The sequence below is a fragment of the Sus scrofa genome, chromosome 1, assembly GCF_000003025.6.
Source record: "Sus scrofa isolate TJ Tabasco breed Duroc chromosome 1, Sscrofa11.1, whole genome shotgun sequence".
Lineage (NCBI taxonomy): Eukaryota > Metazoa > Chordata > Mammalia > Artiodactyla > Suidae > Sus > Sus scrofa.
The window spans coordinates 163,231,739-163,259,542 of record NC_010443.5 but is presented as its reverse complement, the minus strand read 5'-3'; the positions used below and the strand labels follow the sequence as shown (position 1 = coordinate 163,259,542).

The 27,804-nt window shown below is 50.1% G+C and overlaps 1 protein-coding gene across 2 annotated transcripts in view; it reads left to right on the top strand.

The window, feature by feature from the left end:
* Positions 1 to 22,679, top strand: part of CILP (cartilage intermediate layer protein) — a 34,359-nt gene extending 11,680 nt beyond the window's left edge. Inside the window, exons 3-13 of one of the 2 annotated variants that reach the window (XM_021083365.1) lie at positions 2,014 to 2,225; positions 3,010 to 3,173; positions 7,088 to 7,184; positions 8,968 to 9,138; positions 11,393 to 11,485; positions 12,098 to 12,367; positions 14,186 to 14,368; positions 14,751 to 15,065; positions 15,840 to 15,948; positions 16,813 to 16,970; positions 19,613 to 22,679. In XM_021083365.1, coding sequence (XP_020939024.1) covers positions 9,051 to 9,138; positions 11,393 to 11,485; positions 12,098 to 12,367; positions 14,186 to 14,368; positions 14,751 to 15,065; positions 15,840 to 15,948; positions 16,813 to 16,970; positions 19,613 to 21,978 — 3,582 coding nt within the window. In that variant the 5' untranslated portion in view covers positions 2,014 to 2,225; positions 3,010 to 3,173; positions 7,088 to 7,184; positions 8,968 to 9,050 and the 3' untranslated portion in view covers positions 21,979 to 22,679. Of the gene's footprint in view, positions 1 to 2,013; positions 2,226 to 3,009; positions 3,174 to 7,087; positions 7,185 to 8,967; positions 9,139 to 11,392; positions 11,486 to 12,097; positions 12,368 to 14,185; positions 14,369 to 14,750; positions 15,066 to 15,839; positions 15,949 to 16,812; positions 16,971 to 19,612 lie in introns of those variants that run through there. The other variant, NM_001348903.1, reaches the window with a different exon arrangement.

Sequence of the window (27,804 nt, the reverse complement as noted above, 5' to 3'; positions counted from 1 at the left end):
TAGTTATCAAGTGTTGATAAAAATGCTGAGCAGCTGGAATGCTCATATTGCTGGTTGGAATGTAAGTGGAACAATGACTCTGGAAAACAACTTGGCAGTTTTTTGTTGTTGTTGTTTTTACTTTTAGGGCTGCACCCATGGCATATGGAGGTTCCCAGGCAAGGGTTTGAATTGGAGCTTTAGCTGCCGGCTTACATCACAACCACAGCAACACGGGATCCGAGACTTGCCTGCGACCTACACCACTGCTCACGGCAACACCGGATCTTTAACCCACGGAGCGAGACCAGAGATCGAACCCGCAACCTCATGGTTCCTGGTCAGATTCTTTTCCACTGCTCCACGACAGGAACGCCAGCTTGGCAGTTTCTTATAAAGTTGAGCACACACTAAAGGCATAACCCAGCAATTGCACTCGTAGATCTTTACCCCAACAACATGAACAACATGTTTACACAAAAGTTTGTGCACAGATATTCATAACTAAAATGTAATTGATAAAAACTGGGGACAACCCACATGCCCTTCAACTGGTGAACAGATAGCTATGTCATAGATTTCTACTCAGCGGTGAAAAGGAACTATTGTCACATGCAACGACATGGGTGATTATACTAAGTGAACGAAGGCAGTATTATAAGACTTAAAAGCTCATACTAAAGGATTCCATTTACAGAACATTCTTGAAAAGGCAAAATGATGGGGACAACAGATTGGTATGGTCAGCTGCTGGGAATGAAGAGAGGGGCTGACGGCAAAGGGAACTTCTGAGGTGATGGAAATATTTTTTATCTTGATGGTGACAGTGCTTACACGATTGTTTGCATTTTTCAAAAAAACAGAATTGTCCACTCCAAAGGGTGAATTTTACAGAATGAAAATTCTACTTCAATTTTAAAAAATGGGAGGTGGGATTCAAGTTTCTTCTTCCTTTTGGTTGCCTTCCCTGTCACTGGCCAACATTCTGTCCTCAAAGCTCTCGTTCTCCTGGGGGGAAATGCTCTAATTCAGCCACCCTGAACACTGCTTTGCTTCTGAGAACAAAAAGCCAACCCACCAAGAATGGTATCGGCGGGCCCATGTCTGTTCTCTCCCTCTGTCCGGCTATGTGCGCTCACCATGGCTTTTCTCACCTCTGTTTCCCCTTTGCTGTCTGCTCACCCTGGCCATCTGGAGTCTCAAATCTTTATGACCCAGGTGTTATGTGGGCGAAAGATTCTGCTTGGAAAGAGGGAGGCTCCTTACACTCAACTTTCCACAGCTCTGGCCCATTAAACAGCTGCGTGTCCTGGGGACATACCGCCACGGAGAGGACAACTCCATGACATCTGCCTCACCTCACCCTGAACAAGGCCGTCCCCATCACTGCCGCAGGCTTTCTGGGTCAGAGCTGAAGCTAGACCACACCCAGAGCTACCCAGGGCCTCTCGGGAGAGTCATGAAAAGAGGCCTTGGGTCCCAGGAAGCAAGCAGCAGAGTCTGGTAAATGCTGTCAGGAAAGCCTGATGAACAGCCTGGGCGAGCACATCACACTGAGTGTGACTAGTTGAGGAGGGAAGTGGGAACACTCTTTGAGTGTGATGGCTCCATGGTAAGTGTCCACCCCCTAATCCTTTTTTTTTGGTCATTTTGCCTTTATAGGGCTGCTTCCCACGGCATATGGAGGTTACCAGGCCAAGGGTCCAATGGGAGCTGCAGCCAACGGCCTGCACCAGAGCCACAGCAACTTGGGATCCAAGCGGCGTCTGCGACCCACACCACAGCTCATGGCAACGCCAGGTCCCCAACCCACTGAGCAAGGCCAGGGATCGAACCCTCAACCTCATGGTTCCTTAGTTGGACTCGTTAACCACTTTGCCACAACGGGAAACTCCCATCCACCCCCTAATCCTATACAGAATCATGAATGTGGGTGTCCCTGAGAAACACAGGGAGTGCCCCGGGGACACTAGGCTGTCCACATAGAGAGTATGAACTTACTGTTTTGTGCCATGAACTCTACAATGTCACAAGGTGGGAGCAAACTCTAGAAGCGTGGTGAAGACACTGTGGTGACCTTGAGCACACCCTGACAGCTTGGTGAACACCATGGAGACATAGCAGGAATCCCACCGTCGGTGAAAACACAGGACTTCTGTGGGTGTGAGCACATCATGGAAACACTAGAGACACCGTGTGTGAGCTCAAGGCTGTGACCATGGTGAACACACCATAGGGACAGTGAGGTGAGCCTTTTTTTTAAGCTTGAAGAGTATTCTGTGATGCCACAGTGAGCATATTACACAAGGTGGAGGGCTCTGCTGGACATGTTTTGGGGTATCTGCCAGACCATGGCCCATTCTCAGGTAGTCTGCTCCCACCTATAACCTGTGCAGAGTAAGCACACCCTAATAAGATCAGGTGCTGACCTGCAGGTGGCAATATGTGCAGCAACCAGTGTGGCATGTATAATTCTGAAGGTTTCTATCTTCCATTCTCTGTTTTCTTTTCTTTGTTTTTTGGGCTATGTCCACGGCATCCAGAAATTCCTGGGCAAGGGATCAGACTCACACCACAGCAGCAACCCAAGCCACGGCAGAGACAACTCCTTCCATTTTCTAAGCTGGAGTTGTTATTATAGTTGTTCAGTTTTGCTCAACTCTTCTGGGATGTATTGATGTGTTTACAAGATAAGGGGGAGTCATACATGGGTGGGTTTACAACATAATAAAGGGAAGGCAAATGCAGAGGTTGACAGCTATGAAACTGGTGACTCTGGGTTAAGAATCTGACTGCAGCAGCTCAGGTTGCTGTGGAGGTGCGGGTTCAATCCTTGGCTCCCTGCGGTAAGTTAAAGGATCCAGTGTTGCTGTAGCTGTGGATAAGGTCACAGCTGCAGCTCCGAATCAGTCTCTGGCCCAGTAACTTCTATATGCCATGGATGTGGCCATTAAAAAAAAAAATGCAATTACCTTTTAAAGTGGTCTCTCTCTCTCTCTCTCTTTTTTTTTTTTTTTGTTTCTTTTTTAGCCACACCCAGGGCATATGGCAGTTCTTGGGTCAGGGATCAAACCTGAGTTGCAGATGTGACCTACGCTATAGCTGCAGCAACACCAGATCCTTAACCCTCTGTGCTGCAGCAGAGACTTCTTAAAGTGGTCTCTTGATATCAAGATTCATCTACTGCTATCAAGGTTAGTAGTTAGACATTTTGGGTTGATTCCTAGGAAAGGGGTGCTTGTGTTTGTGGTTGTATTTTTGTAGGCACATATCCTTTTTTACTTCCAAGTATCCATTCTTCCTACTTATGGTGACAGCACCACAGTTTTCCTTTGGGAAAAATAAGTCCATGTGATTCCAGTAGGATGATCTACCCCTAGCTCCAGAAGTGGGCTAATTAGAGCTTTCCATCCCTGTGGTTATAGGGACTAGGTCAGGGATGGGCCAATGAGAGCCTTTCCCAGGACTTTTGCTGGGGAAAGACCTGCTTTTTCCACTGGAGATTTGAGATGTGCTAGAAGGGAGCCTGGATCTTCCGGAAGATACTACATGGGAACAGCGTCTATTCTAGTAACCGTTGTTTTGTAACTCCCCCAAATCTTAGTGGATTAAATTATCACATTTTATCATATCCCCTGAATTCTGTAGGTCAGGATTTCATGTAGGGAAATTCTGCTTTTTATGACTTGGATTGAGCCCATGGATATGCTTTGTAAATTACAGAGTGCCTTCCACGTGGGACTGAATGTTATCATCTGAGACCTGAGGAGGACTAGTCGAGGTGGGCCTGGGTGGTCAGAGAGGGAAGGAGTGAGGAGACTGAGATGGGGCATCGAAAAATGGAGGACATTCCCACAGGGCGGGGAGGAAGGGCTGTATTTCAGGATAGGACAACAAGAAATGTAACTGTGAAGGCATTGAGTTGGAACCCTGGCTGCTGTATCTAGGACGGGGGAGGGGAGGGGGAGAACAGCAGAGTCAGAGAGTGGGCTCTCCCACCCCCTAGACTCTGGGTCCCTAAGGTCCCATACATTCTGGGTCAGAAGCCCCTGAGGGTCACTCCGAGCTGCAGTCAAGTCCTCCAGTCCCAGGGGTCTTTAGAGGCTTGTCAGGCCTGCAAAACCCCCTCAGGCCACAGGGAGGCGATGATGGGCGCATGGGAGAAGTGGTCAGAGAGTGTTAGAGCACCTTTTTCTGGAGCCACCAGCATCCTGTCAGACCCCTCCCAGTGTTCCCAAGCTCCTTTCCCCTCAGCAGGGTGGGGACCCCTGGCCATAGGCTTGGGTCACAGATGGCCTAGCGGAACTGGGCTCCAAGCCCCTCAATCCCCTGGACGGGGTAGGGAGTGATTGATGTGTTCTCAGGGTGTTCCAGGCAGGGGCTTGGAGCTGCTGCAGACTAGCCTGGCCTGCAGAAGCCCCAGATGGCCATTCATGGCTGGGGCTGACCCAGCTAGGCCAGGTCCTGGACAGTCCAGATCTGTGGCCACTTCCCAAGTCCTGAGTGAATATCCTAAGGTCCTGGCTGAGGAAAGCAGCGGCCTCTGCCTCAAAGGAGTTCTGGGAGCGGGGTTGGGGGAGGAGTGGGCTCAGATTCCACCTTCGCAGGGCTAGGAGTGCGCCAGCCCTGCCAAGCTCACAGCTCAGTCCCACCTGCGGGCCGGAAAGCATTCTTTGATGGGAGGAGGCTGGATTAGATGAGCTAGAGGGGCACAAATGGCAACCCAGGGATTCTGGCTCACAGTCCTTCAGCCCTCTGCCAGCTGTGACAATATCCTGTGGCCACTTGAGGCTGGGTAAGTGGGGGCCTCAGTGTGCGTTCTGGGCTGAGCAAGGAGACCAAGGCAGGAATTGTGGCCTAAAGGGCTCTGCTTTGCCAAGCTTTCACCCCATAGGCTTCTCTGCCTCCCATTACAGAAAGGGAGGAGAGGAGTGCAGTTAGGAGGCTGGGGAGACCTCGTCCAAGACTCTGGGTTTCCATAGAGTGGGGACCTTGGGAAACAGCTAATTACCCTCACCTTGACCTGTGGTTTACCTCCCTCCACCTTCCTCTCCTGTACCTTGCTCTCCTTAATCCATCTCAGTGGTCAGGCAGCTTCCCAGGACTCTCTCCTAACCTCCAGCAAGCCTCCTTGGACCTGTACTTCCTTCCTTTCTCTCCTCTCTCCAGTGTTTGCTGTCAGCATCTTATCAAGCCTTGCAGGAGCTGATGGGGTCCTCAGAGTTCATTCAGTCCAAACTCCTGTTGCACATGTGGGGACACTGAGGTCCAGGGTCACTTGGGTCATTACTTGTCTAAGATCACACCTCAGAATCAGGAACAGAGCCAGGACTAGGCTTTTGACTCCCAAGTTCCTATCATCCTCTCGTCCTTTGATCACACTGTTATGGCTCAGCCTCTGTCTGTCTGTCTGTCCACGGACCAGAGAGTTCTTAACGGGCTTCACTCAGTTCAGACTTTGACTTCAAACCCTATGGCTGAAGCTATTCATGGCTTGGCTCTCACAGTAACTGACCAGACTGGGTCTAGCTACATGATCTATGGGCCAAAGGCTGAGGCTCGAGAGGGAGACCAGAGTGCAGGAGAGAAAGCAAACCAGCTCTGTGTCCCAGTTCTGCTTAGGGGCTGTCACTGCTCAACGTCCTTCTTCCATCCATCCTCTCCTCCAACAGCTCCTGTACAGAGTGATGATCCCTAAACCCTTGCTTACACACACACACACTCTCACACAGAGAGAAAGTCACAGACACATAATCACCAAGAAAAGCATAGCACACACAAGCATACACGCACACACACAGAGCTCTCTGGATGAGGACCTGCGCTGCTGCACTGTGGGATCATTTCCATGCGATTGAGATGCATGGAAACATCTTCCCCTCATGGCCTCCCAGTGCCCAGCCTAGAGCCTGCCCCAAAAAGGAGCACAATGAGGGTGTGTGGAACGAGTGAGCTGACACTGGTGTGGAGGTCCACACAGGCCAGGCCAGATGAGCCCGGGACATAAGGCAGGCCTTGGCAGCCTCTGCTGTCATCCGTGGTTCACCCCCTCCTCATCTTCTGCCTCCAACTGAGACTCTGTCATTGTGTGGTCCATTAACGAGCTGCATCAAAATCACCTGGGAGCTTGTTACAAATGCAAAGTCTTGGGCCTCACCTCAGACCTACTAAGCTAGAAAATCTGGGTGTGTTTTAATAAGCCCTCCAGAGGATTCTAATGCATGCTAAAATTATAGAACCACTGCCTGTGATGACAGGCAAACTCATGTTGTGGAGGAGGTGGGTGAAGTCTGGAAACAGGCAGCTGCTTACGCCCCCTATGGGTAAGGCTGCTTGCTGTTCATTGCTGGTAGGCGCCCACATTGCAAGTCAGACACATACTCTCTCTCTCTCTCTCTCTCTCTCTCTCTCTCTCACACACACACACACACACACACACACAGACAGGCATATGAACCTTTGGTGGGATCGCAGAGCATCCAGATGCAGGGGCTCCTCTGGGGTCCAGCAGGTACAGGCAGGCACCCACATGGAAGAAGGAAAGAGTAGGGACGAACTATTCTCGTCCTGTGACCTCCTGACCCCCAATCCTCTGTCCCTTCTCCCTTCTGAGGTTCCCTAAGTGCTCCCTCAGACTCCAAAGAGGCTGTGACGTTGCCCAGCTCAGTCTAGGCACCCCCAGGCTGAGAGGCCAGTGACCTGTGTGCCTAAGAGAGTTTGGAGTATGTGCTAAGGCCAGCAAAGTTGTTTCTCCGCATGGGCAGGCCAGGGCCAGGGGAATGTGGGGGATCAGCAAGCAAAGCTTAGGCAAGAGCATACCACCCCCTGAGCCATGAAATGCTACCCAGATGTAGAATTCCCCTTGGCCCCTTTCCAAGGCCGCTCAGTGCCCACCCTGTCTCCCCACCCGTCCCCCTGCGCTGGCCTCTGGAGCCCCAGGCGCCTGCCCACCTGGCCCATCCCCAGGCCCTGCGGCATCTCCCCCTGAGGATCTGGATGTGAAATCCTGGCCTCTGGAAGCTGCAGGGGATGTGAGGGGAGGGGGAGGCTGAGCTTCCTCAGGCTCAGATCTGGTTTCGCTGCCGCTTCCCGTGGCGCACTGCCACAGGCTGAGCCACCAGCTGTGCTATATAAGGCCCAGCGGCTGGACCTGCTGCAGAGAGGAAGACTTGGACCCCCAGCTGAGGAGGCCTGCTCAGGACACGGTGAGCCCCTCTCCTATTCTCCTCAGCTCAACCCTGCATCCCGCTGCCCGGCTCAGCTCTTCTGCCTTCCTGTGACCACCCCTCATCTCCCTCAGAGAGGGCTCCCCTTTCCATTTCAGAGTTCTCTCTGTTCCCACATTGACCCAGAGTCTTCTCCCTCCCCCACCTGAGGCCAGGGGCTCTCAGATGGTCCCAGGCATGGTCTCCGTACCTCCAGGCGTTCTGCTTTTTTCCTGCGGGCCGCCACGCTCCTTTGTCCCAGAGTCCTGAAGCCCATGGGGTGGGGAGCCTCACCAGCAGAACTTATGCTGAGGAAACTTCCGTGGGCTGCCAGATGGGAAATGGATTTTCCACAAGGTGCCTCAGGCCACCTTCGCCTTCCAGACAGTCTCGGAGTGGTCCCAGACTGAGTGCTGTGCAGGTCCGCTGAGTGCTTAGCTCTCTGCTCAGAGCCCGGGAGCTTGGAGTAAGACAACGCAAGAACTGGAGATTGCGGGGAACACCTGGGCTGAAAACCAGGTGGTGGTGGAGTTAGTGGGCTTAGAGCTAGATGGTCTGCCGTGTGGGATCAGTTTGTTCTTCTTCTGGGACAGCCAAGTGCTTTTGAATCCTTTTTTTTCCAGAAAGGAAGAATCTGTCTTTCCCCACCACACCCTGGGCTTTGGAGGTTGAAGGGAACCACTTTTGAATCTCCAGGAACTGATCAGATTCTGGCTCAGTCAGAGCCCTGGGGAGAAAGATTGAGCAGGAGCCTGGGCCACTCCCCATGGGTCCTTGCCCTATTGCCAGGCCTGCTCTCCTCTCCCTGCTCCTGCAGCCCCTAACCCACACTTGGTGGTTACTGGGGGGCCCTGCCCTCTCCCAGTAGGTCCCCTCTACTCTTCCTCAGCAGGCTGCTGGCTGTGTAATGCCTAGTCAGGCCCTAAACAAATATAGGCCAGTGATGTGTTCCAGCTGCAGCCTGTGCACATCTGGGAATGTATTCATGGATGTGGTGTGTCGAAGCATCTGCACCTTCCAGCTTGCCTGCCTTGTGAGGGGCCTCTATGGTCAGGGCAGGGGCTGCACAGCCTTCATAAGTAGCTGTGTTGTGTAAGAGCATGAGCCTCTCTAAAGGGTAGGCAAAACATCCCCCCAAGCCCGGGTCTTGGAAGTGATTAATGAGTCACCCAGAGGCTGCTGAGGGTGAGCCCAGGCCCCTTCTCTCTGGCAAGAAACCTCCCCACCCCTACCCTCCTTGTACTGCATCTCAGACCTGACTTTTTTTTTTTTTTTTTTTCTTTTTAGGGCCGCACCTGCAGCATATGGAAGTTCCCAGGCTAGGGTTCGAATCTGAGCTGTAGTCACTGGCCTATTCCACAGCCACAGCAACACCATATCCGAGCTGCATCTGTGACCTACACCACAGCTCACAACAAGGCTAGATCCTTAACCCACTGAGCAAGCAAGGCCAGGGATCAAACCTGCCTCCTCGTGGGTTTGTTTCTGTTGAGCCACAATGGGAACTCCCTGGGACCTGGCTTTGAGTGCAAATATTTGGGTGGATTTGAAGGGGATGGAGAGGTTCCTCACCCACCTCAGCCAGTAGATGCAAAGAACTAGTGAAACTTCCTCAGATTCTGACTCTGCATCTCCCAAGCAGCCCAGATTTGCAACTTGGGCAAGGAGTCACAAGACTTCATTCTGTCTACCCTTCACCCTTGATATGTTAAAAAATAGTTCTGCTTAATCCCTAAGAAGTGACTCAGAAACATGGAACCTGACAAACTTTGTATCTTTACAGGTCATTGATCTGAGAAAAGTCTCAGGGGACCAAGTTCCAGGGATAATCCATCTTTGTGAAGGAACCCTCATTCATCTCCTGCCATGTTCTCCACGGGACCTGAGGGAAAGATGGTGGGGACCAAGGCCTGGGTGTTCTTCTTCCTGGTCCTGGAGGTCACATCTGTGTTGGGTACAGGCTAAGTATCTCTGTCTCTCTCATCTCCCATTTGCAATAGTGAAGTCACATCTGTTCTGAGACCCAACTCTGTGTCTGCCTTAAGCCACAGAGGTGGCACTAAGACCTGAGGCTGGTTTATCTATTTATTCATAATTTATACCCTTCTCTTTTTTCCCTAAGGGATTTGAGATAGTTTTGAATATTATAACTCACAGGGAGTTCCCTGGTGGTCTAGTGGTTATGACTTGGTGCTTTTACTGCTGCAGCTCCGGTTCAGTCCCTGGTCTGGGAACTGAGATCCCACATCAAGCCACTACATCCCCATCCCAAAACAAAACAAACTCACAGAACAGAATCTTTTAAATGAGGAGAAGGATAAGCTATCACTTGAAAGGAGAAAAAAAGATGAGAGGGTTACCACTGCCCTGAGTGCTAAATTTAGCTCTGAGCTTCCTGAAAGCCAAAGCAGAAGGGAATCACAAGGGGTTACTGAGTTCCCACAGGCAGATTGGGGATTTTCTGGTTTTAGTTTGATGAAAATTCATTTAGACCCAATATCCAAACTTCACAGAACCCCTTTTGGTTCTCTGACCCCATTCTCTGGTGACACTGAGTTCTCGAGGGAACAGGTGGAGAGAATTTGGCTGGTGAGCTCCTTGAAGCATCTAAGCATACTCTCTCCCATCTTTCCTTCCTTTCCTGATTTCTAGCCACCTACTCAGATAAAAAAAAAAAAAATAGAAAAAGAGAGAGATCCTGTTGTAAAGCTGCAAGCACTGCAGGCTGTCAGCATTTTGCCAAACCCTGTATGTGCCCACTTCCTGCCTTGCTTTTTCTTTCTTTCTTTCTTTTTTTTTTTTTTTTTGTCATCTTTTTACCTTTTCTAGGGCTGCACCTGCAGCATATGGAGGTTCCCAGGCTAGGGGTTGTATCAGAGCTGTAGCCGCCAACCTAAGCCACAGCAACGCGGGATCTGAGCTGCGTCTGCGACCTACACCACAGCTCCGCCAGATCTTTAACCCACTGAGCAAGGCCAGGGATCGAACCTGCAACCTCATGGTTCCTAGTCAGATTCGTTAACCACTGCGCCACGATTGGAACTCCCTGGCTTGCTTTCTCTACCCTGACAGCTGCTGCTGGTGAGGATGATAAACATTCAACCATCTGAGGGGAAATCAGAAGAGTTTGATTAAAAGAGCTCCTATCACCCCAATTAAGCAGCATAGAGAATTCTGATTTGACTTTCTCACTTGAGAGTTAATTGCCTTCCAAAGCTTTGCAGCCCTATGTTGTCTTTTATCCTTCCCACTTTGGAGCCCCCAACCAAGCCTCAGCTGGGACGGAGCTGGAGGCTTATCGCCTGTAGCCTGAGTGCCCTGTACCCTTCCTCAGACAGATTCTGCCAGCCTGGGGTCAGAAAATTGAGGTTGACTCCTCCAATTAGACCATATGAATTCTTTAGGGGAGAGTGGATTCCCAAAGCCAGACTTTGCCAGAAGAAGGAAAATGGACATCTCTTGTCCAGGAATTGAGTTAAAAGGAGTTACTAACACTTAGCAAGCATTGTGTGCTAGGCATTGTCTTAAGTAGATTTTACAAATGAGCTTATTTAATCCCTATAAACCTCTGGGATAGGAACTATTTATTATGCTCACTTTATGATGAGGGGTCAGACGCCTTAAGTTTCTGGCCCAAGGTCACACTGTCAGGAAGTGGCAGAGTGTCTGGTCCTCACAGTCTCAAGCTCTGTATACTTCACAGATATTGTGTGGTAACCTCATGGAATTCTCATGCCAACTGGACCACCACTCAGGCGGTGGCAACTAACATCTCTATTTCCAGATGAGGAAAGTTAGTTTTCATTCTGCCGAGAAGGACAGGCTCAGAACCTAAAGTAGGAGCCCCAGCTCACTAGCTGCTTGACAGTATCCGATGGTCCATTTCTAGGACAAGAGCAAAAAGAGAAACACCATTTGTTGAGCAGGCACTGCATGCCATGTCCCTTTACCTTCACCATCACCCTGAATATGCACCAGGACCCTGTGATGTGGCAGTTGCTGATGCAACTCTATTTTATGGGAAAACAGATTTAGAGGAATAAAGCTTTTGTGAAGTCACATAGCCAGTAAGTGGCAGAGTAAGGATTTGAACCTTGCCCAGTGCTTATGCTCTATCCCCTATATCACACTGCTTCCCTACATCTTGAGAGGCTGGTAACAAGACCCTGCTGGGCCCTTGCAACTAACAGTCTCCTCCTGGTCCTCAGGGAGGCAGATGATGCTCACCCAGTCTGTGAGAAGAGTTCAGCCTGGGAAGAGGACCTTCAGCATCTTTGCCACGCCTGCTGACCCCCTGGACAGTGAGTTGTGGCTGGAGCAGGGAGGGGCCGGGGGAGGGGTGACCTTGACTGAGCTTGCTCAGAGATTCTCTGCAGCCAGGGAACACTGTCAGGGTTCCATAGAAACTCACTTTAAAAAGCACTGGACCTACATCTCTGTCCAGGCAGAGGGACCGAGTACATAGGAGAGCTCAGAATCATGAGGCTGCCCGACATATTCCAGGAATGCTGTAGGGCTTGCTGGGGCCAGAGCACAGGCAGGGAGAGAAGGGGAAGATAAGAATGGAGCGATACTTGGGGCCAGCACACCAGCACCTGAGTGCCCCGCTAAGAGAAGTAAAGCCGAGAGTGATGGGAACCAAGCCACGTGGATAAAGCTCACCCTGACCAGAGTGTTGAAGCTGGAGGTAGAGACAGAAGGCAGGAAGATGTGACATGGTGCAGCTAGGCTGCCGAGAGCTTTAACAGAGCCTTTGGCAGTGGGTTTGCAGAAGGGTAAGAGACCACAGAGGTGCTGTAGGGCCTGAGACCACTGAGGGGTGTGTGAGGGGTTAGGAGGGTATGGCTGCGAGGGGTTGAGCTCACCAGGGGCACCAGGGCCTGGCTTCTCTCCTACCTGGCTCTATCTCTCAGGTCCTGGGGAGTGGACAACATGGTTCAACATCGACCATCCAGGTGGGCAGGGTGACTATGAGCGGCTGGATGCCATTCGCTTCTACTACGGGGACCGGGTGTGTGCTCGGCCCCTGCGGCTGCAGGCTCGGACCACCAGCTGGATACCTGCAGGCAGCAATGGCCAAGTGGTCCATGGCAGCCCCCTTGAGGGCTTCTGGTGCCTCAACAGGGAGCAGCGGCCTGGCCAGAACTGCTCCAATTACACCGTGCGCTTCCTCTGCCCTCCAGGTGAGCCTGAGCAGCCCCACTCCCTGCCTCCCCCCAGCCTCTGCTCAGGGAGAGGCCAGGGTCTGCCTCTGGCCACAGAACTCTGGATATCACACACACATGCGTGCTTGACTCCATAACTACCCTCAGTGTCATGAGAACCATAATCTTCCCGACAGTGTTGTGTGCTGGTGGGTGATTTCCTTTCTATCCACCTTACTGAGTGCATGTGACCCCGTGCGCTGGGGCTGGGCTGCTTGGTCTGAATCCCGGGCCTGCCATCTCTGCCATGTGCCTTAGGCAACTTTTCTGAAGCTCTCTGAGCCTCTGGTTTCTCACATGTAGAGCAGGGTAATATTAGTAAATCTTCATAGGGGCTTTTATGAGGATTAAATGAGATAAAGAACCTTTAGGGCTTAATGCAGGTGGCCGTTCTCTAGGTGTTAGTTTCTATTTTAGTTCTTCTGTGCTGGACACTGTTAGTTATCTGAATCACTCAAACTTTATAACTGGCCTGTGAGGACTCTCCATTTTTTTTTTTTTTTTTTGTCTTTTTGCCTTTTCTTGAGCCGCTCCTGTGGCATATGGAGGTTCCCAGGCTAGGGGTCTAATCAGAGCTGTAGCCACTGGCCTACACCATGACCACAGCAATGTGGGATCTGAGCGGCGTCTGCGACCTACACCACAGCTCACGGCAACGCTGAATCCTTAACCCACTGAGCAAGGCCAGGGATTGAACCTGCAACCTCATGGTTCCTGGTCGGATTCATTAACCACTGTGCCATGATGGTAACTCCAGGACTCTCCATTTTGAACAGCTTATTCCACGTTCAGAGAGGTTAGGTAACTTCTCGAGATGATACAGCTGCTAAGTGGAAGGCTGGGATTTGTTTTTTGTTTTTGGGTTTTTTTTTTGTGCTATTTCTTGGGCTGCTCCTGTGGCATATGGAGATTTCCCAGGCTAGGGGTCTAATCAGAGCCGTAGCCACCAGCCTACACCAGAGCCACAGCAACGCGGGATCCGAGCCGCATCTGCGACCTACACCACAGCTCACGGCAACGCCGGATTGTTAACCCACTGAGCAAGGGCAGGGACCGAACCTGCAACCTCATGGTTTCTAGTCGGATTCATTAACCACTGCGCCACAACGGGAACTCCGAAGGCTGGGATTTAAACCCATGCCTGTGTTTGCAGAGTCCAAGTGTCTGTGCTCTTTCTGTCCTCTCTCCCACACCGGATAATTCAGTCAGCTGCAGTTCTGGCTGCTTCTCAGGTGCACATGTTCCCCTTCCGCAATTCCCCCAGTGCACACAGCCCAACCCTGCAGACCCAGGCGGCAGTGGTGGTTGTCTGGAATGGCAGCTCGGGCTGGGCAAGGTCTCCTGGGTAAGGTACCAAGGCCCTTGTTCTTGGACATAGGCCTCAGACCAGAGGTGAGGAGAGTGGGTAGAAGGGGGCTTGATGTCATTGATGCCCCTGGCCCTGACTTCCCAGGGTGCCTTTCTGCAGGAGCACAGGGCTATTTCCACACTGGTGGAGGAAACGGTGCTGTCCCCACACATCCTAGGGCAGCACATCTAAGTCCCAGTGCTTGGCCAGCAAGTTCCTCTCAGAGCCACCCCAGCCCATTCGACGTCTTAGTAGAAATTAGAGACCTCACTTCCTCAAGACTCTTGACCTCCAACTGTTGGAAAAATCATTGCAGGAAATATAAATATCAATGACATCTATGATGTAAATGGAGGCCTTGTTCCCTGAAGAAAAGCAGCCTCAGGGTCAGATTTCCTGACAGTCCTCTGGGGAGGGAAATCAGACTCTCTGCCAACTCTGCTTTGCAGGATCCCTGCGCAGAGATACGGAGCGCAGCCTCTGGAGCCCATGGTCTCCCTGGAGCAAGTGTTCTGCTGCTTGTGGTCACACTGGGGTCCAGACCCGAACACGCACCTGCTTGGCGGAGACAGTGTCGTTGTGCAATGAGGCCACTGAAGAGGGTCGGCTCTGCATGGAGCAGGCCTGTTCAGGTACTCCCCGTGGTACTGGGCAGGGCAGAGGGCTGAGGTTGGAGCAGCTTAGAATATGTTACAGGGTCAGACTGAGACAGATTCATTCATGCATCAAGTGTTAACTAAGCATCTATTATGTGCACTGATCAGGGACGTGGAGGATAATATAGGTGCACAGAGCATAGTCAATGATCATACCTTGGGAGAATCAAGGAGGGCTTCCTAGAGGAAGTGTTCTGAGTCTTAAAGGATGAATAGGAATTAGTCGTATAGGCTGATGAGGGAGGGTAACAAAGCCTAAGGAGGAGAGGGAAGGATATGTGAGTCCACTGGCTGGGGCGTGGCTAAAGGAGGGCCAGAATCCATATAATCCCTCCTGATGTGGCCCCTTCTTCCAAAGCCTGTGACCTGACCTGCCCCATGGGCCAGGTGAATGCTGACTGCGACGCCTGCATGTGCCAGGACTTCGTGCTGCATGGGGCTGTCTCCCTCCCTGGGGGTGCCCCAGCCTCAGGGGCTACTGTCTACTTGCTGACCAAGACACCTAAGCTACTGACCCAGACAGACCGCAGCGGGAGGTTCCGAGTCCCTGGCTTGTGCCCTGATGGCAAAAGCATCCTGAAGATCACAAAGAGCAAGTTTGTCCCCATCAAGCTCACAATGCCTAAGACTAGACTGAAGACAGCCACCATCAAGGCGGAGTTTGTGAGGGCAGGTACTTAAGTTCTCTGGGCTAGGGCTGGGGAGGAAGGCTGGGCTTTTAAATAAAAGGACTATTTGTACTAAGAGCTAGCTTCCCAGCTTGCCCAGAGTAAAACTCAAAAACCCACAAGTCCAACCCATTCTGTCTCTTTTCTCCTCTCCCATTATCATTCCCCTCCACCCACACTGAGTCACTTTACTCCAGCCACAATGGACTCCTATTTGTTCCTCCAATGCACAGGCACAGTCCTGCCTCAGGGCCTTTGCACTTGCTATATGCTCTGCTTGAAGTGTTCTTCCCCCAGATATTGGTATGGCTTGCTCCCTCCAATGTATGAGTTCTTACATTATCTAAAATAGTTAATTACAATACAGTGTAAGGTTTGGATTTCATAGAGAGAGAGGCTGAAGGAATTCAGAAACAGTATAGAATGGCCAGAAAATTCTGCTGGAGTCAGAAGAGCAGGAATATTGCATTCTTCAAAATAGCCAGCTCTGCTGCTACTGTGTCTATGGCAGTGCTTAGGAATCTTGGCTGGTACAAGGTCCCCTTGGGTCTCCAGTGCCTCTTCCAGATGCTGCTTCAGAGGCCATGGGAGCAGGGCCCAGTTTGAGTGGATGGAGGGGTATAGACTCAACCTTATTAGGAACATTAGAGAAGGGCTGGGTGTGTATGTGTGTGAAATCGTACAATTTTAACACATATCGAGATACTTGAAGGGAGCAAGGTCTGGAGAACCTGTCGCAAGGGAAAGCCCCAAAAGCCCTTTCTCATCTTGTGTCTCAGAGATTCCATACATTGTGATGAACCCCGAGACAAAAGCACGGAGAGCTGGGCAGAGCGTGTCCCTGTGCTGTAAGGCCACAGGGAAACCCAAACCAGAGAAGTATTTCTGGTGAGTATTCTGCCAGCTACCTGGCCGATTCTCCTCTTGAAGACCAGAGCTTTCTTGCATTGGGTCTGGACTTATTGATCATAACAGTAACCAATAGAATGAAGTTACAGTTAAAGCCTGGTGCAGAGCCAGGAAACAGGCACTCAGCAGGGTTGAGGCCACCCAGACCACCAGCAAGCCCTATTGTTGTCTACTGCTGGGGTCCCCACAGTGCAACTCTGGTCTTGGGGTCCTTTTTTTTCTTTTTTGTCTTTTTAGGGCACACTCGTGGCATATGGAGGGTCCCAGACTAGGAGTCAAATTGGAGCTGTAGCCACCAGCCTGCACTACAGCCATAGCAACATAGGATCCAAGCCACATCTGTGACCTACACCACAGCTCATGGCAAGGCCAGGGATCGAACCTGCGTCCTCATGGATGCTAGTCAGATTCATTTCTGCTGAGCCATGACGGGAACTCCTTGGGGTCCTTTTTTATCCTTGGGACGTAGAACCAGATTCCCCAGCCCTAAGTTCCCAGACAAAGGCCACAAGTTCAGAGTCCTCAGTTGCTGTCCTTTACCCTTCACACACATTTTTGTATGGAGTCATCTGGGTATCACCACTCCCATTTCATAGAACAGGGAGCTGAAGCTCAGAGGTGAGATGATTTGTCCAAGGGTCTGTCGCCAGGTAGTGGTGGGGCTGAGACTCAGAATCAAGTCCTCTGACTCCCAGGCTAGTCAGTGCTCTTGGATGAGCTGAGTCAGTGATGGTGTTAGCATCTGCAGGGACCCATCCACCATCTGCCTTGCTCCTGGCACTGTCCCCAAGGATACCAGCCCTCCCACACCCCCCTCAGGCTATCCCTGTCCAACCCTTACAGGTACCACAACAACACACTGTTGGAACCCTCCCTCTACAAGCACGAGAGCAAGCTGGTGCTGAGGAACCTGCAGCAGGACCAGGCTGGGGAGTACTTCTGTAAAGCCCAGAGTGACGCCGGGGCTGTGAAGTCCCTTGTGGCCCGGCTCACTGTCATAGGTAAGTCTGTCAGGGCCCCTGGGAAGCCCTGCCATAGCACTGGGGAGCACCCCAGTGGGCATGATTGGGCAGTAAAAACTTGGGCTTTTCTGGGCTGTGAACAGTGCTGTGCTTTCTGGGACACAAAGATGGCACAGACCTAAAATCTACCCTCACAGAGCTTCCACTCCTGGAGGGGTAAAGAAATAAGAAACAAATCAATAATGATAGAAAAATGCAATTAAAACAGGAGATGGGGGGGGTTGCAGATTCCATAGATAAGGGACAGAGACCTTCCAGGTGGGAGTAACCATGGTTGTTTGCTTGAGGCTTTAATAGTGCTTTTAGGAGTTCCCGTCATGGCTCAGCAGAAACAAATATGACTAGTATCCATGAGGTCACAGGTTCAATCCCTGGCCTCACTCAGTGAGTTAAGGATCTGGTGTTGCCATGAGCTGTGGGGTAGGTTGCCGACGCGGATCGGATCTCGAGTTCCCGTGGCTGTGGTATAGGCCGGCAGCTATGGCTCTGATTCAACCCCTAATCTGGGAACTTCCATATGCCAAGGGTGCAGCCCTAAAAAGCCAAAAAAAAAAAAAAAAAAAAAAAAAAGTGCTTCTGTTTAAGCATTTGGCTGCCCATTGGGCTCACTTGTTGCGATTTTAAAAATATTGATGCCTGGGAGTTCTCACTGTGGGTCAGTGGGTTAAGAACCCCACATGGTGTCCCTGAGGATGCAGGTTCGATCCCTGGCCTTACTTAATGGGTTGGAGGATCCAGTGTTGCTGCAAGCTGCAGTGTAGGTAATGGATGCAGCTCGAATCAGGCGTTGCTGTGGCTGTGGTGTGGGCTCCAACTGCAGTTCTGATTTGACCCCTAGCCTGGGAACTTTCATGTGCTGCATGTGCGGCCCTAAAAAGAAAAAAATATATTGATCCTTGAGTCATACCTCTAGTGAGTCTGATTTCATTGGTTTGGGATGTAGCCTGGGCATGCACAGGTTAAAACTCCCCTGGGTGATTCTCATTTGCAGCCAACATTGTGAGCCCTTGGTCTTAAAGTGTGGCCAGGGGAGTTCCTGTCATGGCGCAGTGGTTAACGAATCCAACTAGGAACCATGAGGTTGAGGGTTCGATCCCTGCCCTTGCTCAGTGGGTTAACGATCCGGCTTTGCTGTGAGCTGTGGTATAGGTTGCAGACGCGGCTGGGATCCAGCGTTGCTGTGGCTCTGGCGTAGACTGGCGGCTATAGCTCCCATTCGACCCCTAGCCTGGGAACCTCTGTATGCCATGGGAGTGGCCCAAGAAATAGCAAAAAAAAGACAAAAAAAAAAAAAAAAAAAGTGTGGCCAGGGACTGTGTGTATGGAGCGGGTAGGAGTGGGGGGTGGAGCATTCCAGATTGAGGGGCCAGTGTGAGCAAAGATACGGAAGTGGAAACTGAGGGGGTTTTACAGGACAGGGTGACTTGATTATAGCTGGCTTCTAGAAGTGAGCTAGAGGAGAGCGTAGAGTCCAAAACCAATTAGGAACCTGTACTTGGAAAGAGAGGGAGAAGCAGGCTATCTTAGTAATTGGCCTAAACGAAACCAGACAAAAGGCAGAGGGAGAGAAACTTTGTTGGAAGGATTCTGTAATGTTTCGCAGACTCCAAGAAAGTTGAGCAACCCACCTCAGGACAGATAGGACACAGGGCACTGGGATCTTGGCAGAGGAGATGTAGACCCCGTCAGCAGTGGTTCCCAGCTCATGGTACCAATGTTCTCTGCTTCTCATTGTCATCCTTAAAACTTTAAATTTTTAATATTTTAAATTAAAAATATTTTTACTATTTTGAAGTTAAATGTCTAGATAATAACCACATATAATTTCCAAGTATATAAGCACATGGCCCCAATAATGCAAAAGAGAAATACAAAAAAAATTTTTTAATACAAAATAGTATGTATTTCGATGTGTGAATGCTTTGGCATGATGACATAAGAATGCCAGCCAAGAGGTCAGACACTTGCACTTGAATCCAGTCACCATGAATATGACAGCCACAAATACCAATGGATACAGAGGTATCATTTCACATTCCTTGGGCAATTGTAGGTATGTGATTTTTCTGAGACAAGAAGTATTCTTGGAATTTTTACAAACTAAACAAAATACAATCTCAGCTCTATTTATACAGTAGTTGCATTCTTGAAAAATTCAATGTATGGTAAAGTCATATAAAAACCACCAGGCTCTTATCATCTTAAACAGGTTTTCCACCCACATGAATGTCTGTAGAATATGTGAAGTCAAGCAGGATGCAGAAAAGTTTCTTATATGGAACAGTGCCAGGCACTGCAGGAAACAGAGCTGCAATGCCCCCCACCTATGATAAGCCAGTAGCATTCCCAATTTTTGTGGTAATTCAAAATACCCTCATGAATTTTTAAGACCTCTCCAATGAGGACCATTACTCGTGGTCTTAGCAACCAACTCTGTTTCCCCATGTATAAAATGGGATTAGTAATGGCTGTTCTCTCTCTCGGAAGAGTTCTGTGATAATTGGGATCAGGAATACGCAAGTACTTTGAAAACCCTAAAGCCAGGTGGTAAGGTGAGGTCGAGGTGCCTTTGTGTAGGACAGGAACTTGCATTTTAATACACACACTATTTCCCTCCATAGCCCCTGATGAGGCTCCTTGCAACCCAACGCCTGAGAGCTACCTTATCCGGCTGCCGCATGACTGCTTCCAGAATGCCACCAACTCCTTCTACTATGATGTGGGCCGGTGCCCTGTCAAGACCTGTGCAGGGCAGCAGGATAATGGCATCAGGTGCCGGGATGCCGTGGAAAACTGCTGTGGGATCTCCAAAACAGAGGAGAGGGAGATCCAGTGCAGTGGCTACACGCTGCCCACGAAGGTGGCCACGGAGTGCAGCTGCCAGCGGTGTACAGATACCCGGAGTATCGTGCGGGGCCGTGTCAGCGCCGCTGACAATGGGGAACCCATGCGCTTTGGCCACGTGTATCTGGGGAACAATCGTGTGAGCATGACTGGCTACAAAGGCACGTTCACCCTCCACGTGCCCCAGGACACGGAGAGGCTGGTGCTTACATTTGTGGACAGGCTGCAGAAGTTTGTCAACACCACCAAAGTGCTGCCCTTTAACAAGAAGGGAAGTGCAGTGTTCCATGAGATCAAGATGCTTCGGCGGAAAGAACCCATCATCTTGGAGGCCATGGAGACCAACATTATCCCCTTGGGGGATATGGATGGTGAAGACCCCATGGGGGAGCTGGAGATCCCGTCCAAGAGTTTCTACAGGCAGAATGGGGAGCCCTACACAGGAAAAGTAAAGGCCAGTGTGACCTTCCTCGATCCCCGGAATATTTCCACAGCCACTGCGGCCCAGAGTGACCTGAATTTCATCAATGATGAGGGAGACACCTTCCCCCTTCGGACATATGGCATGTTCTCTGTGGATTTCACAGATGAGGCTGCCTCAGAGTCCCTCAATGTTGGCAAGGTGAAGGTCCACCTCGACTCGACCCAGGTCAAGATGCCAGAGCACGTGCCCATGATGAAACTCTGGTCACTCAACCCAGACACAGGGCTGTGGGAGGAGGAAGGCGACTTCCGATTTGAGAGCCAAAGGCGGAAGAGAAGAGAGGACAGGACTTTCCTGGTGGGCAACATGGAGATCCGAGAGAGGAGGCTCTTTAACCTAGATGTCCCTGAAAGCAGGAGGTGCTTCATCAAGGTGAGGGCCTATCGGAGCGAGAGGTTCTTGCCCAGTGAGCAGATCCAGGGGGTCGTGGTCTCTGTGATCAACCTGGAGCCCAGGGCTGGCTTTTCCTCCAACCCCAGGGCCTGGGGCCGCTTTGACAGTGTCCTCACCGGCCCCAATGGGGCCTGTCTGCCTGCCTTCTGTGATGACCAGTCCCCGGATGCTTACTCCGCCTACGTTCTGGCCAGCCTGGCTGGGGAAGAACTGGAAGCCGTGGAGTCTTCTCCTAAATTCAACCCAAATGCAATTGGCGTCCCTCAGCCCTACCTCAACAAGCTCAAGTACCGTCGGACAGACCATGAGGACCCACGGGTCAAGAAGACGGCTTTCCAGATCAGCATGGCCAAGCCAAGGCCCAACTCAGCTGAAGAGAGCAATGGGCCCATCTATGCCTTTGAGAACCTCCAGGCCTGTGAGGAGGCACCACCCAGTGCAGCCCACTTCCGGTTCTACCAGATCGAGGGGGATCGGTATGACTACAACACGGTCCCTTTCAACGAGGATGACCCCATGAGCTGGACTGAAGACTACCTGGCATGGTGGCCCAAGCCAATGGAGTTCAGGGCATGCTACATCAAGGTGAAGATCGTGGGGCCACTGGAGGTGAATGTGCGATCCCGCAACATGGGGGGCACCCACCGGCAGACAGTGGGGAAACTGTATGGAATCCGGGATGTGAAGAGCACACGGGACAGGGATCAGCCCAATGTCTCATCTGCCTGTTTGGAGTTCAAGTGCAGTGGGATGCTGTATGACCAGGACCGTGTGGACCGTACACTGGTAAAGGTCATTCCCCAGGGCAGCTGCCATCGAGCCAGCGTAAACTCCATGCTGCACGAGTACCTGGTCAACCACCTACCACTAGCTGTCAATAACGACACCAGTGAGTACACCATGCTGGCACCCCTGGACCCCCTGGGCCATAACTATGGCATCTACACTGTAACTGACCAGGACCCTCGCACAGCCAAGGAGATTGCACTGGGCCGATGCTTTGATGGCAGCTCGGATGGCTCCTCCAGAGTCATGAAGAGCAATGTGGGAGTGGCCCTCACCTTTAACTGCGTAGAGAGGCAGGTGGGCCGTCAGAGTGCCTTCCAGTACCTCCAAAGCACCTCGGCCCGGCCCTCCCCGGCAAGCACTGTCAGGGGAAGAGCGCCCTCCAGGAGGCAGCGGGCAAGCAGTGGTAGCCAGCGCCAGCGCAGGGGGGTGGCCTCTCTGAGGTTTCCTGGGGTTGCTCAGCAGCCTCTGAGCAACTAAGGCTTACGGTACTTCTCTCCTTCCCCCACCTCCCGTGACAGCCATTGTGAGACTGACGCCCAAACTGTCACTTGGTTAATTTAAGCCCATCTGTTCTGGTGTAACTTGCTTGTTTGTTTCTTCATGCCTTAACTTACTGTCTTTGTCCCGTGATACTGATTGGCACGTAGCTCACAAAATGTCAAAATAAAGCCCCTTTGTCCTCTTTACAAGAAACACAAGAAATTGGCCATGGGCAAACTCTGGCTTGGAGTGTTCTTCATTTAGTGCCGTCCAAGGAAATGTCCTTCCTTTTCTTTTTTTGCATGGTTTTGTCCACCTCTACAATAATAATCTGATGTTGAAGATCAAATAACCAATATAAAGCGTATTTCTTGACCTTGCTCCATAGGTTGTAAGCAAAGCCTCCATCACAGTTCATACAAATAAAAGGTGGTAAAATAAAGGAATAAACTCTAATATTTCTACTTGAAATGTAAATAACATTTTCTTTGCTCAGTCTGGAGCTCTAGTGCACATTCAGTGTTACACTGCTGAATATAGGGTACTTGACCAAGTTTGGAAAAAACACCTCCTGGTATCCACAACCGGACTGGGTTGCTACTTATATTAGCCTTTTTCCTTTTATATTTGCTTTTGTTCTTGCTAGAAGCCTAGTGTGGCCCAGAACAAATGTCAATAAATGCACATTTTATACCTGATTTTGAGGCCGCTGACCTGTCTTTCAACCATTAGAATGAGCCATCTACTCAGAAAGACAGAGGGGTCTCAGGAAAGTGGTCACAAGGTGGTGTGAGGCACAGAGCCACCTAACTCCCAAGTCACAGGGCTGGGTGACTAGGCACATATTCTAGTGGTCAATTTGTTCTCATGGATCATATTTTCCATTTGCAGAGAAGAGCAGAGATTCCTGGAGTTGTGAACATGTTCTGGGCCCCTGAGCAAAGCTGAAAACTTGTTCTGATTTTTTTTCTTTCTTTTGTTCCAGTACTGGGGAGCTTATACAATGGCTTGGCCCAGGGTCCGGCAAGCTCGGTGAGCGAGCCTTCGGCAACCCCCTACAGCCTGCTGCCTTCTCCAGCTGGGCTGGCTGGCCTCGCTCTGAAGTGATGGGATTTTTCTTTTTATTCCAGGCTCTTGTAAAGATGCTCAGCTTTTCCAGACACCAGATCTCTGTTGTGTGTAACAGCCTCTGTCCCTTGAGAAAAATGACTGGTCCAAATGGACAAGGTTTTGTTTTTGGAAAAGGTATTTGGTTTAAAATAGTAAATCGGAGGCCACTGGATGGTGCCAGAGTGATCTTGCAGGCATCAACAGCCAAGGCGGTGGGGTGTGAGGTTGAGTAAGATGCAATGACAGCCTTTTCCCCAGCCTCTCCAAAATCTATTAGGAAAGAGGCCAAGGGGATTAGAGGAGGAGAGGGTATCTTTTACAATCAGGACAAAAAGCTCTCCTTGATCCCCCGCCCGGCCCAGTGCAGCTCCTTCTGCCCACTTCTGATCTGGGCTGGATATGTACTCTTGGATTAGCCTCTGCCCAGCTCCCAGGGGTTTGGTACACAATCAATTAGAAATTTCTCTGGCTAAGCACCTCATCCCCATGACCCCTGAGAAAATGAGCGTATATAGGGCTGGAGCCTAGTGGCCTTGTGATTGCTCCTTGACCTACTTCCAGACTATGCTTCCCAGGGAGTGGCTCCCACTGGCTGCTTTGGGGGGGCTTGTCTGCTCCTGCCAAGGAATGAGTGTTCAGCTAACTATAGCACAGATGCCTCGCTGCTTCAGGAGAGAGTATGTGCTGCTTTAACCTGACCATCCAGTTCCCTTCAAACTCACCAAAGGGGGCCACTGGGAAAAGTGGCCTGACTGGGCTCCCAACCCATGGCCTTTCCTTTCTGTTCTTCATTGAGGGCCTGCATAAATGGACTCCAGCAAGTGGCAACTGGTATCTGACTTTTTTCTTCACCCATCAAACACTTCTTGATTGCCTACTCTATGCAAAGCCAAGTATGCAGGTAGATAGGCCTTGTGAGTATATAAAATATACTTTACATAGTGACACCAGGTTTGGAGGGGGTAGTGATCTGAGAAGGTTTCTTAGAGGAGGTGGCATTGATTTGCGGTCTGAATGATAGCTAGGAGCTGGCTTGCTGAAGATGTGGTGTTAGAAGCAAGGAGCACAAGCACAAACAGCTGTGCCAAACCAGGGGGTGGAGGCTGGAAGGGGATGGCAGATGCCTCTTTCAGAAAAGGATACACCAGTGAAGTTGAGCTCATGACACCTACTTTCTAAACAGCTTACTTCCAATGCTAGATATGTGATTTTTGGTCATTTTCCTCACCTATAAATAAAGGGGCTGGTGGTACACCTAAAACTAATAAAATTCTTTGTGTAAATTGTATCTCAATTACAAATAAATGAGAAGAAAAATTTGAATGGAATTGGTCTAGATTAGAATCTAAACGATCTCTAAAATCCTTTCCACAATTTTCAGTGAAGTAAATAGCACTGTTCCCAAGAGGCCTTTGCTTTAACAAATAGCTGATGATTCACTGGGTGTTCCCTTCCCCAGTGGAGACTGCACACAGGATGGACAACACATTCATTTCAAAAAAAGCCCAAAGGTTTTGGTCTCAGCCTGCTGTACACTGGCCGATAACCCAGTTACTGAGAATGAACTGCTAAGAAGAGGGACACCTGGAGTTCCCGTCGTGGCACAGCAAAAACAAATCCGATTAGGAACCATGAGGTTAGGGTTCGATCCCTGGCCTCGCTCAGTGGGTTGAGGATCTGGCGTTGCCATGAGCTGTGGTGTAGGTTGCAGATGCGGCTTGGATCTGGCGTTGCTGTGACTATGGTGTAGGCTGGCAGCTGTAGCTCCGAATCGACCCCTAGTCTGGAAACCTCCATATGCCACAGGTGTGGCCCTAAAAAGACAAAAGCAAAAAAAAAAAAAGAAGAAGGACACCAGATGGCAGGAGGAAGGGCATAGGCAGGAAGATGGAGAGGGCAGAGTCAGGCTGCTGCTGCTTCCAACCAAGGAAGTTCCATGCAGAATGATCTCTGCAGTCTGGAGAGCTCTAGCAACTGGGTTGATAGAGAAAAATGTCACCGGGATGTTAGGACAAGAACAAAGGCTTGAAAGATTGAAAGGACTTAGACCAAGCCAAGTTGTAGGTAGTACGTGACAGGTGGAGTTTTAGGCAAAGGGATTGGCTACAGCCAAGGAGGAGAGGTGGGACTGCACACTGGTTATACCAGTAATGGGGCTGCCAGCAGACATCAGGGAGGACCAGAACCAGGAACTGCAAAGCCATCAGAATCCAGACCATCACTCTCTGCTTTTCTGCTCAAGTTGACTTAGAGCAGTTTGGTAAGTTATACCTTAGAATTGAAACATTTATCTTTTCTCTATACTGATCCCTCCAGAAATTGGAAATTGGGGTCATTGTGGCTCCTTTTCAAGATTAAGAAGGAAGTTTATCTCCTAAGGGGTTGTGACCTTTTATGAGGTTAAGAGGGAATGTTACCTCGTAAGGAGCTCTGATAAATGCAGATACACAGTACACACTAAAGGGAGAGGGAAGAGGCCCAAACAGGCAGAGAAAAAAAATTGTTTAAATTTTGTTTTGCCATAAAAATCGGAATTTTATTTCATCACTCTCAATAGAACTCAGTCTTGCTCTACACGTTCTACTTATCAAACTCTTTCTCTGACTACTTCTCTTTTTAAGTCCTCTTTAGTCAGTCTGTTTTTCAGTCTTTCCCTCTTACAGTGCGGTCTCCTCTCTCTGCAGGAAAACCCCTCGTTTCTTGGCAGATCAGCTTTCTCTGCTCCCCACTGTTCACAGGATGTTTATTTATTTTGTCTTTTTGCTATTTCTTGGGCCGCTCCTGCAGCATATGGAGAGTCCCAGGCTAGGGGTCTAATCAGAGCTGTAGCCACTGGCCTACACCACAGCCACAGCAACACGGGATCCGAGCCGCGTCTGCGACCTACACCACAGCTCACAGCAACGCCCAATCCTTAACCCACTGAGCAAGGGCAGGGACCGAACCCTCAACCTCATGGTTCCTAGTCGGATTCGTTAACCACTGCGCCACGATGGGAACTCCATGGATAGACGGCCATCTCTTCAAGCTAATGAAGAGCCCTGACCTAAGCCCAGATTTTTTTTCTGGGAGAATTTGATTGGCTCATTTTGAATTGGGGCTCCACCTCTAGTCCAATCAACTGTGGCCATAGTGGGGAGTGGGGTATAAAGAGCAGTCCTATTCTACAGTCATGTTTGCTAGGGATGTGGTGAAATTCTTAGGGAAGAGGAATTCTGGAGAGCTGGGGTGAGACCCTGAAAGGTGAATACTTCAGTGAGCTGATCATTGTGGGTGTTTGGTCAGGCTGTTCACGATGTCTGTTCTCATGCTATCTGCACCTCCACTGCTCAGGCTCTGCTTCATTCACATGAGAAGCCAATCCTCTTAATTACAGGGCTTAATTAGTAACTATATACATGATTGCCCCCTGCCCCTGCTGCTGGCTTCCCTGATAACTGATGAGTCAACCTGACTTAAATTCCACCTGTAAACGGTAGCCTCCTCCTCCAAATAGCAAAGATGGAAGGTCGCTGCCATGTCCTCCCTAATGTTTGCCATACACAGTAGGTGTTGCTCCAGGATCCTTTGTTTTGAATGTGTAAGATCCTCTGTCTGTTGCTGTCACTGGGCTCTTTGGCCTGGAGGCTGGGCTACTACAAAGCTTGCAGGCCTGAGGGTGGGGCCTAGCTGTGGGTTTACTGGAAGTTTAGATTTTCCTCATTTCAAAACATCAGGCAACTTTAAGTACATCATATGATACCTGTGTGGTACCCATTCTTTGAAGTTTGTTGTATACACTGGTTAATTGCTTAGTTCCATAAATAAGGAGTGTGTTGAAATCATCCACTAGATGATGTACTTATCAGTTGCTCCCTGTGATTCTTCAATTTTGGCTTTACCTTTTTTTTTTTTTTTGTCTTTTGTCTTTTTTTTAGGGCCGCACCCACAGCATATGGAGGTTCCCAGGCTAGGGGTCTAATCTGAGCTGTTGCCTACGCCAGAGCCACAGCAACGCCAGATCCAAACTGCATCTGTCACCTACACCACAGCTCACGGCAACACCAGATCCTTAACCCACTGATGGAGCAGGGATAGAACCCGCAATCTCATGGTTGCTAGTTGGATTTGCTTCCGCTGCACCACGATGGGAACTCCCGGCTTTACGATTTTGAGACTATCTTAGTAGATGCCTATTATGTAGTGAATTTTCATACCTTCTTGGGAGTTGAATGTGTTATCATTATGTAGTTATGTTCTTTGTTTCTGTAATGCTTTTTTGGTCTTAAAGCCTATTTCGTCTGATAGTATAGCTTCCAACTGTCTTTTGGTTAAAGTTTACTCAGTATGTCTCTCTCTTTTTTTTTTTTTTTTTGCTATTTCTTTGGGCCGCTTCTGCGGCATCTGGAGGTTCCCAGGCTAGGGGTCGAATCGGAGCTGTAGCCGCCGGCCTACGTCAGAGCCACAGCAACGCAGGATTCGAGCCATGTCTGCAACCTACACCACAGCTCACGGCAACGCCGGATCGTTAACCCACTGAGCAAGGGCAGGGACCAAACCCGCAACCTCATGGTTCCAAGTCGGATTCGTTAACCACTGCGCCACGACGGGAACTCCAGTATGTCTCTTTTTTTAAAGATCTTTTTACTTATGTAGCTTTTGTGTCTTTTAAAAGATGTTTCTTGTAAACAGCATTAGAGCTGGATTTTGGTTTATTATATTCAGTCTAACAAT